At 35.6% G+C, this 15,092-nt stretch overlaps 1 protein-coding gene across 1 annotated transcript; it reads right to left on the bottom strand.

Annotated features, from left to right (window-relative positions):
• Positions 1-873: 873 nt before the first annotated feature.
• On the bottom strand, positions 874-14,355 carry LOC121323393. The gene is made up of 9 exons (XM_041264432.1): positions 14,192-14,355; positions 13,772-13,960; positions 5,799-5,897; positions 5,092-5,328; positions 4,384-4,635; positions 3,170-3,388; positions 2,512-2,778; positions 1,554-1,790; positions 874-1,197 (listed from the first exon to the last, which is right to left on the bottom strand). Exons 1-9 carry the CDS (start codon positions 14,271-14,273, stop codon positions 986-988), a joined length of 1,794 nt encoding a protein of 597 aa, XP_041120366.1. The 5' UTR covers positions 14,274-14,355; the 3' UTR covers positions 874-985.
• Between the last annotated feature and the right edge of the window lie 737 nt (positions 14,356-15,092).

Consider the following 15,092-nt stretch of genomic DNA (forward strand, 5'->3'; position numbering starts at 1 on the left):
CTTTTCTCCAGATGTCAACATATATCTGTAGTTCAGTTTGTTTTTTACTGAATGTGGGCTTTGCTGCCATTGTTCGTGTGTATTATCTAGCTATTGTGGATTGTTCTATACAGAAGCATATTTATCTAATGGTGTCTCCAATTTATAACAGGTGAAGCTACAGTGATCAAGTATTAAACTGGTGAAAGCACATTACTGATCTGATGAAGAATCTTTTATTTGGATGTTACTTGTTTTTTACACCTTACCATACCAATATGAATGATGTGCATATCTGTGTCTGAAACATTTTAGGAACCCAGTCATTTGAGAATTATAAAATGGTTGCAGTTGGGTAATGATTACAGAAGCCAGTTGGTGTAGAGAAACAGAGATCTATCACGCCTCTGCTGTTGAGGATTATGCGATGATAAAAGAATGAGAAAACCAGCAAGATCATAGGCTTGTGTACTAACATACAGTGCAATGTTTCCTGTGCCTGTATAGTAGTTGTGCATTGCATCACCGCAAGAGCCCTAACTAGCCACAGCACATCACGTTCCAACTCTTTATTAAGCGTGCCAAAAAAATAGTATTGTTACACTCAAAGTAATAGACCTTTATAAGACATCTACATTATTAACATTTTAAATAGGTAATTAGGAATTGAGAAGTGATACTGTACATTGTGTTGTTTTTTAGACCTGTGTTTTAATCAGTCAGGGAAGGCCATGCCTTAACCCTAACCCCCCCCCCCCAAAAAAACTTAAAAAGTAATGTTTCTCTATTCAAATTCAGTTTTTTATAGACACTGAAAGATTCTTGTATATATATATATATATATATATATATATATATATATATATATATATATATATATATATATATATAATATAAGTCATATATGCGTTGAGCAGTAAGCACACACTTTTTTTTTGTAGGAAACCAAGGATTTTGGATATTCTGTGCTGCGAACTAACGTGCAGTGCAGTGATTTACAGCAGTTTTAATGACCTCCACAAAACACTGTCACATTGCGGTAGCCCTTCCATTTTCTACAACTGTCTCGGTTGAGTTGACAGTATTGATATGCAGAGGTCCTTCTTTGAAAATACTCTAGATGGCCCATGAGAACTTCTTGGACTTCTCTGTCATGACAATCCCCATCAAAGTAAAAATTCTCATCAGCAGGTTTTGGTTTTGTATGTACATCTGACTCTGAAATTATACAAACAGGGTGTTTAACGTATTGCTATTTTGATGTTAAAGAAACAAAACACTATGAATAAAATTGAATTATAACAGCTTCTAAAAGATAAATATTAAAAAGACATATTCCAGGCCCACTCATTTTATATGTATTGTTTTCAGATAACATGAAATCCAACAGATGTTTACACAAAATTTCAATATTTACGTAAATAACAAAGCTAAATAAGGTTTCATTAATACTAAACACTATCAGTGTAATACAGTGCATTATTGTCTATATATATATATATATATATATATATATATATATATATATATATATATATATATATATATATATATATATATATAGATATTCTTACCTCTGCAAGTGTAGTTCAAGCTTGTTAAATGCGGGCCAATTGGATCAAAGGTACTAGTTAATGTCCACCACAACCCCTCCTCTGAACAAGCATAGATTGGATAAGGGTTCCTGTTAAACTGGTGTTTACTTCTGCACAGCACAATACAGTCAATAGTTAGAAGATCCATTCCTTCTACAGTCGGGTAGCCACACACAATTGCTCCATACTCTGGCAGTTCCATTGTACAAGCCATTGCTAAATAAAATTAAGTGAAATTGTGTTAGTGTTGCTGTTGTAATGCCAGGTTTGTCCCACCAGAGCTGACTGTATAAACTCTAAACAACTTCTGTGTATTGATATTTCTGGTGAAAATACCATGTGCCAATATGCTGTGTTAAATAAATGTACAGTACTTTACTGTATAAAATGCATACTTCGAAAGGCTATCTAGAGAGAGATCCTGGTTGATTGTTCAAGCCCTGTTGACATTAATAATAGGACACTTACAGTCCATAAGTATTATTTTATACATTTAATGCAAGGTGTGCCCGAAGCCAAGCCCCAAACCATTTTAAGTACATTTCTTAACTCTATTCTTAGTCAGAGCTGTGACCCAAAACTAAGTCAGGGAGGAAATACCATTCACTTGCTCTTACTGCACGACCAAGATGTCAAGGCAAGACCCATCTTCAAGGACTTTTCATTGGCTTCCCTGGCTAACAAAACCAGCTTTGTCTTAATCAAGAAAGCCATATGGTACTGTTCTGTGGCAGAATTAATATTTCTGGGTCTTTAAAGGGGATAATGACAGTTCTTTAACAAAATTACAACTTCGTTGATATAGGTACAGTAATGCATGTGAAAACATTAATAAATAAAAAATTGCATAAAAAGTGATACTCTGGCAAAGTAGATAGGGTCCAAGAGTGTAGGAGTAGCACAAAATGTGGTAAAATATCACATTATAATGACTCACGTTTTACTGTGATTTGGAAGGAGCATTTTGCTGTGTTTCCTGAAGAATCCGTGGCAGTGTACACCACTGAGTACTGACCATATGCCAGTTTATCTCCACTGTTCACAGAAGAACCCTCCTTTGTGATCTTAAGTGGTTCCCTGGAATTATCTTCAAAGACAGGCTCTTTCCAGGACACCTCGGGTAGGTTGTTCCAGTATGGGTTTCCTCTCTGGGTTTCAAGTTCTATGTTCTGAGGGCAGGATATGACTACTGGAGGTTCTGTGTCTAAAACAAAAATGTAGAATACGTTTCTACTGACACTATTTCATCTTCACGGCTAGATTGAATGAGTATCCAAAAATAGAAGGGTTGACACTGCTAAGCAATATACTTGCTGTACTGTAGGCATGGATCAGAGGAAAACTGAACCGGTTTTACTCAGAATCCACCTGGTCGATCATAACGCCACCTGTTTTCACCAGTCTAAATTTATCCTTTTATTCAGTTTATGTTGGCAGTACACGACAACTGTAATCTGACTCAGCTAGCACATGTCAATTCCATGAAGACTGGCTCAATATCTAACCTGCTCATTAGGGTGACCCTTGTAAAAACAAACTTGGACTAGCAGAATCATTGCAAATGACGCAATGTTTAAGCTAAGCTATTACCGTACCTTTTTGGTTGTCTCCTGGCCCACAGTGGACAGTGGAATCTGATACTCTATACTTCCCACACATCTCCGGCTTTAGTGCACACTGGGAAAGAACAAATGGATCTTTTGCTAACATCTTCCCCACTCGGAACAAGATTTGCCTGTGCACAGGCATCTCATTGCAGTCCCCTTCGTAGAACTGAAGGTCGTCACCTCGCCTGGATCCTGTGCGCCGTCTGACTAATAAGAGCGAATCAGAGGATCTGTTATTAAAATGTGTTCAGCCAACTGCATATAAACACAGCTTCATCTCACACAATTACTGGATGCTTTATACATGCAATCATTACTTCAGTGTCTATAAATTACTTTGGAATGATAATACTGGTGACTGTAGCACTGTTTATCCATGTACATATTTTTTTTTTGATATCTCACCCTAGTAACCCTAGTAACTATCGGACAAATATTCAAAGATTTTTGCAAATGTATGCAACTTTTATGCAACTCTGCTTGCATTCTGAATATCTTGCATATATTTGCAAATCTGTGAAATTCAAGAGATGAAGGGAAATTACTAATACTGTAAGGCTATGGAAATTAATACATTTAAATGAATCTAAACAGGAAATGAATCACAACTCAGACTATACCCAACTGATGCAGGTGTATTTCTGAGATGAGACGATGGCTCAAAGTGTTCAAATGCATAGAGAGGCCAACTTTACTGAAGAACACATCATAATAAGAAGATTTGGCACTAAACATTGCAAACTGTATTAAAAAACTATTCTACACAGTTACTCTGTCACTATAGTCTGCATATTAATTCTGGGAGTATGCATCGCCTTCTGGGGGTAACAATCCCAAAGTGGAAAGTAGCATTTCTGGAAACTGCTTTGCCCTGCAAGATCCAGGGTTGTTACTTACAATAACATTTGATAAGTCTGTTTCATTTATGTCTTGGTTGTTTTTGCAGTCATTTTTATTGGACGTTTGTTTAAGTAAGTTACCTGTAGTTTTGTAGAATGTTTTATTAGTCATGAGTGTGCAAATAACTTATTTTTCACTGTATTGGAAAAGCGTACTTTTTTGTAATTTTATTTTTATTTTTTAATTGATCTAACAATGTTTTTTATTAAGGGTCCCAGCCATCATTTAAACATTGCCGTTAAGCTGACAGCAGAAAGTTTACACAATTACAGGAAAATGTAAAACATCACAGCCTTACTCACCAATGCAGCTTTGTGGCATTTGAGAATTTATTGTTTGCCAGGACTGATCAAGATGAAACCAACTGCTTGTGGATTGAGAGGACTTGCAAAACGATACCAGCCCTGGTCTTCTTTGGAAATCAGTGCCCTTTATGCAAAGTGGTATACAAAATTGCCAAGTCTTGTCTTTGTTTCCATTATCTGGGTAATGCAACGTACCACATGCCAAGGCCCCATCTGATGGTGGTGCAACTGTACACAAAGGAGCTGGTTCTGCAAATAATTGAGAAGAAAACAACATTCCTCTTTTAAAGCCTGCTACCAACACAAGATAATTTAGCAGTTTGAATACCTACGACAAACTTAATTGCATCTAAGCTTCCTGAAGATGACAAAAGTTGAAATGCTGCATTTTTCTTTTTTTTTATCAATTACTTTGTATTAATGAAATGGTTATTTTCTTACGAAATACTTTTGAAAAATGGATCTCATCAGCATGTGGATTCAGCAGTTGAAATCCAAGCACAACATTATAGATAAAGGATAGTTTGGTAGAACTGGAAATTCATACTAGCCTCCCTCACAGGGATGCTTAAAAAAATTACTGGTCGCAAAAAAAATGTATTGAACGAATTGTGTATATTGTGACAGCACTAGGATTTCATTATACTTGCTAACCTTTTTGATGGTATGAAAAATCTGAAGAACAACTTCTGTACCAGTACTTACTTTGAATGATAACTTTAAACTGGCAGGATGCTTCATTTCCTGCCTCATCATTTGCTGTATACTGGACATTATGAGTCCCATAGCGGAAAAGAGAGCCGCTAGATATAGAAGCAATGGAAATAAACACGCCACTGTTGTCACTAATATCTGGCTCTTCCCAGGTGGCCTGGACAGGATCTGTGTCACTTATTTTGCTGATATCCTGAGGACAGTTTATAATAGAAGGAGGGACAGTATCTGTGGAGTTCAACTGAGTACAGTTAAAATGGCATGTCACAAATTGCATTGCAAGCTTTGAATTCAAATTACAATTTACAGACAGTGGCTTTTTAAAAGTGGATTTCATTTAAAGTGGTGACATATCAGAATCAAGATCTGCAGACAGCATCAAAAAAAGTTATAAAAAACAGGAAGCAAATCACCTCCGAAAACATCTCTGTTGATTGCTAGCAATTGTACTCAATTTGCAGAATATTACTATTTTCAAATACCACAAAATAGCTGAATAGGACAAGCATTCTGTAAAAGATAGAGGATCTACATTTGTACTGTAAAACCAATTATCTGATATAGTGCAGTAATACATTTAGTATCACATGACATACTGTGCGACTGAGGAATTAAAATAAATCAAGAGCCTTTTAAAAAGGTCATGTATTTCCATAAAATGTTACATAATGTTGATTATTGGAAAAAATAATCTTAACCTGGCAGTTTGGGTTGCCTTGACTGCTTGAGTTTCACTTTACCAGTCCCAGGTCCAACAGCATGAGCAGTGTAGACGTCAGACATTTGTTTGCCATCATCTGAAGGCACAAAGAGGTTAAAAATAAATAAATCAACTTGAAAACAAATGATTTTCCATTAATTTAGAATATTTTACCTCAACCTTTTATTGGTATTAACAAAACAGTGTATGTAGATGTCTGGTAAGTATATTTATGTTGTTTTTTTTTTTCATGATGTATCAATATAGTGCACTGAACTGTACTTCAGGATGTTTGAATTGAACACATCCACATTGCAAGTTAACATCCTGGACACAACAGTGTTAATTTAAAACAAAATCACCTGTCTATGAAACCCACAGACAATTCACAATCACACGAATATGATTATTTTGACCCCAAACCCGTTCTAGTCTCTTTACCCTTGTCAAGTTATGAACGCGATAATATCAGTACAGTCGGTGCCGCCTAATCGGGTTAGCGATAATCGGGATTTATGCTTAAATGGGATACAACTCTGGGAGGCGGTTTGCGTAGCACAGTGCAGTGAGTAAACCACTTTGAACTCTTGAAGAAGGAAGATTCTCCTGTGGTTTCTCGGTGCTGTTGCAAGAAAGTTGGCGTATCAACATCGCAGGTGCTTCGTCTTGTGATAAGATTCTATTCCTTTTCATTTCAGGTAGAAATAAAAAAAGAGATTAATTTTGTTTAGGAATAACAAAAAAAAACAAAAAAAAAAACAATTGACTCGTTGCATAATCTGCATAGCGTATGTACCATTATTACTAGGAAGTGTGACAGAACTCATGATATGCTTTCAAAATAAATACATAAAAAGTGTACCCTTTTCTAGCTTATCAATTATTCCGGAATTGAAATGTTTCTGGCCCTGGTGAGAAAGATGCAAAAATATTGGATGACGCACAGTATCAGTAATTCATATTCAATCACAATTTACTTAAATTCGATGTTAATGTATGAAGACATAGTTTGTACAATGTGAGATTATACATACTATAAATGGAAGCCAAAATATTATTGTTACTTCTTCATACTTAGTATACATTTGCATAAACAAAAGCCTGATATAAAGACTATGTAGTAACTTCATATTTTCAAGTCTTTTTTATGATCATGGAGTGGAATATCAAAGCCATTTCCAAATGCTTTACTTTGCCATGGCAACCTACATTTGTTTGCATTTTTTTTTTTTTTTACTCCTCCTCTGTATCTTCTGTTCATACTAATAATGTTGTGGCTTTAGACTTCCGCTCCATTTGCCAGTGGCAAATTATTAATTCACCCTACCAATGTTTGCACTAACATTACCCAATATATCTGTCAGGTAGAAGATTTATATTATTATTGTCCATCCTGCTCAACCCTCCTAGGGTTACAGCCAGTTATAGTGTACATATCCTGCAATATTCCTTTCTCTGTTGTTATACTGTCCCCAGAGTTCTAATCTAGCTGTCTATCTATTCCATTTTCCTCTTCCATTTTTTAACTTGCATGTTAATGCTTTCCTTTGTTTCATGATTTACAGCTCAGGACAAAACATGTTCAGAACTCTTACTGAAGTTAAAGCCAACCAGCTTTAAAACCGAAAAGAACTGATAAAACACAAAGAAAGAAGTGAGATCTAATTGAAAAAGGCAAAGTAGAAATTGTTGTGGCAGTCATTTTGAAAAGTCCTGTCACTGCCCCTTTTTTTTCAAATTCTGCTGAAAGTTTTTTATTCAAGTTAGATGTCACAAGGTTTCAGCAAGGACAACTCTTTCTATTTAATTAAAGTGTTTGTTGTCTACAAAAAAAAATACAAAGAAAAGTGAAAAATGTAAATGTTTTAGACACCAAAGCAAAACTGTACAGAGGCTTTCTTAACCTTTCACCCCTGGGTGTCTGTCAACTTGGATGACATCATCCAAGGAAATAAAAGGGTAAAACTACACAAGAGTGACATATGGACAAATGATTCAGTATGATTCAGTGTGATAAATAGCACTAAATGCAAGTATATCCCATTTAATATTGTACTAACAATATGTTTCCTTTTGTAAACATCATGGCATTATAATATTGGAAAGTATCTGTCTTCCAGTTTATATTTTGAGTCTTACTCTGATGTACTTATTTGTAAAAAAAAAAAAAAAAAAGTAAAAAAATTAAAATAAAAGCAATCAAATACAATACCTTTCCTTTTCCAGGTATATGAAGTACATCGATTAAAATAAAATTCTTGTAAAGGGACAGTCTAATAAAAATGTACTTTTAAAATGAGGCAAATAGATAGAAGCCTATTAGTGCCATTTCACATAATGGAAACAGAAGGATAGATTAAGAATATTTAGAGTGAGTAGACACTAAGAAAGCAATAAAAAAAAAAACATAAGGATAGCTGTTGTAAGTTTGAAATTTATTTAACCCTTTACACCAAACTAAAGTAAATAAGTGCAATGACAACCCTTTATCAATAGGCTTTTTAGGTATTTAACACATCTTATTTATGCCAAGTGTGGTTAGGGTTAGGGTTAGGGTTAGGGTAACATTTATGGTACTGCCAGACAACATTGCCACCTGTTATTCTGTAAGCATGTTAAGGGGCTACTCTCTAGCTTGCTACAATAATAATAATAATAATAATAATAATAATAATAATAATAATAATAATAATAATAATAATTTTGTGTTGATATCTATTGATATTTTGTGTAGATAACTATTAAGGTCTAGTATCTCATCATACGTGATCAATAAAACATTGTAAAATCTTTAGACACTCGTGAGTCTTTCCTAAAGGACACAATTCGTACTGTGTACACATTAATTTTATTTAAAATATAACGTGTAATCATTATACGAGACTCTGTAGGGTTAAAAGATTTTTAATCAAGTTCTAGATTCTATATATATATATATATATATATATATATATATATATATATATATATATATATATATATATATATTAAGCGCACAAATGTATTGGATATTTATTTGTCCCATGTCCAGTATCGTAATGACCTAATTTACTAACCCATCCTATTTTACCAAGTGTTCCCGTTTTCATTGACTAACAAACTTGTTTATTTGTCTGTCTTTTAAAATAAACCAATGTGTAGCTTAACACAGAAACACAATGCATCTCCTTCCAGTATATATTTAAGTTTCTAATGGAAATTTGAGGAAAGAAAAATATGCAAGAACTCTCAGAAAACTAAGGACATGTGCCATTCTGAACAGAGCAGGTCATTTGCATATGACTACATTTAAACAGAGATATATCATTTTAATTCCAGTCAGTAAATCACAATATAAAAGAATGTAGAAGGAAACACTAATTCAATACATTACATACAGTTTCCGACTATTTGAATGGTATCACCCACCAAAACAAAAAAGCATGATAATATAAACCTTGCAAGAAACAAGGAAGGGTCAGTTATATAAACATTGCTTGCTAGTTTTATAGCATTAACTATTTTCTTAATTAATGTTTCTACAGTAAATGTTATGATGTCTCCATGAGATAGAGGAAATAACAGACAAAAAGCAAGTTAAATACATTACCCTCTCTCTCCAGTCTGCTATAATGTATCACGGTGACCTTAGAAGTGTAGTAAAGCACAGTGGTAAATCATAGGTCAGCATGGTAAATTGTAGATAGAGTATGAATGGTAAAGCATTGTAAAACCATAACACATTTTCAATTTGAATTTGAATACTTATATACGGTTTCTTTCTACAGGGCACGCAGAGTTCATTTGAAACTGAAAGCGTTCAAGTGAGTAAAACATCAAGGCATCGAAATGCAGGAATACTATTTATTTGACTTCTTAACCCTGTCCTACATTTCAGATTGGATAAAAGAAGAACAACAAATCTATCTGAACAATTGGTCCCTTGATTTTTTCAAGGATCTTATAGTGGAGTGACTATTACTGCAAAGTGCTGTTCCTGTAAAGAAATTCCCTTAGAACCTAAAAACGGGAGTGTGGCAGACCAGGGCTCTGCCCTTGGAAATACTGGCAGGGATGGAGTTAAATTCTCCTCCCTGCCCAGGTTGATTGCCCCAGGTGGGAGCAATCAACTAATGTAATTAATCAATTATCATTTAGCCACCTGGCATAAAAGGAGACCTCAGCCTCCTAGTAGAGAGGAGGGAGCTGAGGAAGCAGGTTGGTGGTGGTGGTGGTGGTGGTGGTGGTGGTGGTGGTGGTGGTGGTGGTGGTGGTGGTGGTGGTGTGTGGTGGTGGTGGTGGTGGTGGTGGTGGTGGTGGTGGTGGTTTTTTTGTGTGATTTTGAAATTTTTGAATCCAGTGAAGGCATGGCCTGGAAACCTTATTTTTGTAAGTTTTGTTTTCTTTGTTTAGGTATTTGTGTTTAAACATCTTTGTTTTGCCCTTGTGCATGTTTATTTTGCGTTAATTTATAATAAAAGTATATATTTTTAAATCCAAATTTAAAAATCCAAAACAAAGCAGTGAGAAAAAACCTGCTATAAAACAAAAGGTGGCCAAGCTCAGGCCATGTGTGGCTCCCACTAAAAGGGAAATCCCGCTTCAGGAACCTTCTCTTAAAATTCCCCTAAATTAATCCCTACCATATACATAATGTGGTGCTACGTCATGCATTTAGTTCTCACTCTATTCTCTACTCTTATTCGCACAGAGATGAATTCTCACACTGGTATACAGGGAATAGACCTGAATAAAAGAAGAACAAACCAAGAACAAAGGACTGGCTTTCCAGATCTTTTTTAAAGGGCAGATGACTGGTGTTAATTGATTATCAATTAGACAATTGACACCTGGTCACCTGCTGCACATTCAGTTTCATTTAAGCAAGCAGGGAGGTCTGACCTTCCAACCCTGCCATCCAGCAAACACTTTGTTTTCACAAAAGTTGTACATTTTATTTACAAACCCAACTAAGGTATATGTTATTGATAAATTCAACTCAAATATACAATTTTACAGGGGCAGGCCTCAGCCCTACCACAGGTTGTAAAACATTAGTAGTAAAGCATGTAGGTTGTTTTTCTTTTATTTATGTACATTGAAGTGAGACTTTTAACTATTAACGTTATAGCTATTGTGCAAATGTCTAAGTGAAAAATAAAAGTGAATGTAATATGTATATTCTTTGCTACCATTCATATTTCATCAAGAAATGTTGACATTAGTAACCTACTGTTTGTTTACTGTGGCAATATGTGTGAATTACTTGACGTTCAGGGTGCCGCACACAGAAAGCAGAGGTACACATGCCAACCCCACTGCCAGTCTTAAAAAAAATCAAAATGACTCATGTCCACCGAAAAAGAGTATCTGACACACTGTGGCAAAGTGCCTGCCCCTGTGTGTATTTTATGTTGTGTGTTAATGTTGGTGTATAGTCATTGGTACACGGGATATAAACGGGTCTGTGTAACACGAGTGTTTAAAATGTATATTTGTATTTAGGCACAAGGATTGCACAGCACTTCACGTGCAAGTAAAACGTAATAATATGTGAGCACGGAGAATTGCACTTTATTAATTCATGTGCAGTTGTACCGCAACTCCAACTGAATGATTGATTAGCAATCGAGTCACGGTACAGCTGCATAAAAGCTGCATGATTTCACCCACTCGGGGTTGGGTGTTCGGTGAGTGGAGAACGGGATTGGAGACGGAGGTAATAAATAATAAAATAATAACGTAAAGTTAAAATATCTGCTCACCGTGCTTTGTGTAGTGTTAGTCCATTTTGTTTGTCTCTTTTGTTTTGGCGAATGTGCCGTGTCCTGTGCTTTTGTGTTTGTTACAACCGTTTATTTTCTGGCTGTCTGTTCATTTATTAAATGCTGAGCGAAACCATTTGCTCAGCACCACCAAACTCCACCTCTCTCTGTCATTTATTTCCTGTTTCTGGTCTGACGTCACCCACTGCAGCCGTCTTTGTGACACACCCCCACTTAGAATTGTCCTAGAAGTTTACTAACTAGATGTATACTTGATGGGCGATCTAAAATGTTTATTTACAAAACACAGAACCTTGCAATGTAGACAACATTAGCAGCTACATAACCTAAGCAACAACCAGTAACAGAAAAGAATGGAATGAGAAAGGGTCAAAGAATGTTGATTGAGGGTATGACCCAGAGTTCTGAAAACTTAGCCAGAGAAACACACAGGATGGTATGGCGCCAACTTGTGTGCTTTCCTATCTAATTGCCTCGGTCTATGATACCAAAGGAAATGAGAGAAAGGGAGGGTCTCTGGATAGTCAAAACAATTACAAAGACTGGTAGATAGCTGTCATGTAGCTTTAGGAGAGAAGCCAACTTTTAAGATGAAACAAATGCTCCTAAGAAAGTTTTCAATTTTTGTAGAAGCATTTTTTTCAAGTGTCTCAAAATCTTAAAACAGATTAGATGAGATGTGATAACTAGAGCCATAACCATGCTGCTGCTGCTTTGTTTTTTAGACTTTTTATTTGTATTTGTTTACACCATTTAACTGACATTGCACATCAGAATATGCTGTATCTAAAATATATTGTACTTTAACATGTGATGTGTAGGGTGTCCTATTGTGTAAGCGATGTGGAATGCCTTCTGTTATAAAAAGAGATTTCCTATACACAACGTATTAACTTATTGTAAAGGACAAAAAGTATGACTGTACTGAGGAACTACACCAAGCATAAGAAAGAGTTTCTTTTTTTCACCTATAACTATCCCAATGTTCTGTGCACAGGATGCCAACTTTACACAAGATATATGTACTGTAATTTTGTCAAATCCGGTAACAGTGGTTGATTTCTGTTATGTGATACATGTTTTACTGTATCTAGTTTACATGTCACAATGTCTAGCCAATCAGAGTGTTGCAATAGATTATTTCAACATATACAACAGATTTAGTTTGAACTTGTGTATATATATATATATATATATATATATATATATATATATATATATATATATATATATTACTCAATTACAGAGACTACAGCAAGTTAAACCAAGGTAAAAGAACAGCTTAATGTTGTGTTAATCAGTCCAGCACTACCAGAGTAGGGAAAAATGCTGTACAGCGATGGTTTATTGGAATAAACTCTTTTGGGTGAATGTATGTACAGTACCATTGATTCAGAGTAACCTTTGGTCTCTTGTGGAGAAAATGTGTTGCAACGTCTATGTCTGAGAGTAGTGTTTGAGTCAAACCGCAAATGATTCTAAAATAACAGACCTGGTACATCATAAACACATTAGGACAGCTGTCACTAGTTCAATCGATTTTCTGTCACTCTCAGAATAATTTATTTATGATATCCTTTTAAAACATTCTGTAATAGCTGCATAGAAATCCTGTCTTTCTTGTGAATACTTTTCCAAAGACAGTCATCTAACCTTATATTTGTACTTGGCTTAGTACAATGGTCTTCAGTGACAATTAGTAAAACATTAGGTCAATTGATTCTGTCAGTTTCTATTGTGTTTTCTGCCAATTCCATATGAACTTTAACTTATTAAAGTTAATAAAACTTTACTGGCGTGCTTTCTCCAGAAGATATAAGAAACATATTTGAACTTATCATTAATGCATTTAAAATACAATTTGTATCATGAACATATCTAAAATCCAATACATTCTGTAATAATAAAAGTGATTCACAGAGACTGTGCATGGGTTAGCAGTGCATATTAAAACAAACAAATAAATAAATAAATAAACTAATACTTTGTGTGTGGTGTTTGTTTTCAGTTAATTCAAACCATTGGGGTGGATTTTTTTAACTAAAGTGGCAGCAGTAAATCAGTATAAGATGTGGTTATTTTATGATAAGATATATCTATTCGTCTCAGTTCACTAAAGAGTTTTGTAGAAAAGAAAAAAAACAGTAAGTCATCAGCTTTCTATCTTTCTATCCTCATGCACTCTGAAAAACAAACCCAAATGTACCTTTCTGCGTGCAATTGGGCCAAGGGACACTTTTTCCAGGGGGAACAGAAGACCAGACACCGTGGGGGTGACAGAAATATCCATCTGCAGGTAGTTTTTCAAACTGAAAGCCGTCATTGCAACGAACAACACAATAGTCAGTACGGCAATATGCAAGTCCATTGGTTGGGCTAGGGAACTTCATGCAATCTTGAAAGAAAAGAAATGCACAATACAATGTTATTGGAAACGTTCAATGACTGTTAACATAGTAACAGGTAAACAGCGACATACACTCTGATTTATAAACAGACCTTGAAATTATGGCATATCCCACCCCCAGACAGCCAACTAAATTAATATCTATTCACGGGTCTCAGAGAAGCTTTCAAATATATGCAACTGAGACCATGAAAAATACATTCCATAACATGTAAATACCTGAAGTGGGCACCTGCCATGGAGCTGGAAGGGAGAAAGCTGTCTGCAAAACAAAGGCTACAGTAACAAATATGAATCTCATGGTTTGTCGGCTTCAAAAAAAAATCCACTGCAACAAAATGAGGTTTCAGTAACAGCAGAGATCCCCTATACAGAAGAAGAGGTCTTGTTGCGCACATACAAGTTAAATGTTTAACTATTGGCAAACAAAACTATTGAACAATACCAAGGCCAGTCTGATAGATCTGTAGACACACGTTAATGATCATATAGAACATAAGGGGCCAATGATCTATAGCTCCCTTGAACGGTAAGTGTTTTGAAGTTAATAACTGATATTTGTACCTGTCAGGATGTGAGTGGTGTGGGAACGAGTGCTGGGCCAAAAAAGAGGTATAGTTACAATAAAATGGTTATTAAGACACACAACCCCCTATACCAGCAATGATAGGGGTGTTAAAACAACGGGTTTCCAGTCCTAAACAAAAGGTTTTCAAAATAATATACAACAGTTCAATAATCCGCAGTGCACGGAAAAGTGCTTTGGGTGAAAGTGCTGTGCGGGGTAGTGGTGCATTGGGTTGTTGTGCTGGCTCTGTGGCTGCAGCTCCCAGGTCTCTACATGCCTCCTTTGTACTGCCATACCCATCGTGATCAGCATGGTGCCTGCTCTCTCCAGTCGCCGTGCACACCACAACTGATCACCATGGACTTGTTTAGCAGTCCTACAGCTATGCCTTTTCACCAAGATGGCTGATTTCCAGGTTCCGTCCTACCATTGAGTCAGTCCATCCCTGTGAAGGTGTACCACTAACCTTACCTAATCTTTAATTTTTATTTTTATATAGCGCCTTTCATAGTGGCCCACCATCACAAAGTGCTTTACAAGATACAAAACAAT

The sequence above is a fragment of the Polyodon spathula genome, chromosome 11 (genome assembly GCF_017654505.1).
Source record: "Polyodon spathula isolate WHYD16114869_AA chromosome 11, ASM1765450v1, whole genome shotgun sequence".
Lineage (NCBI taxonomy): Eukaryota > Metazoa > Chordata > Actinopteri > Acipenseriformes > Polyodontidae > Polyodon > Polyodon spathula.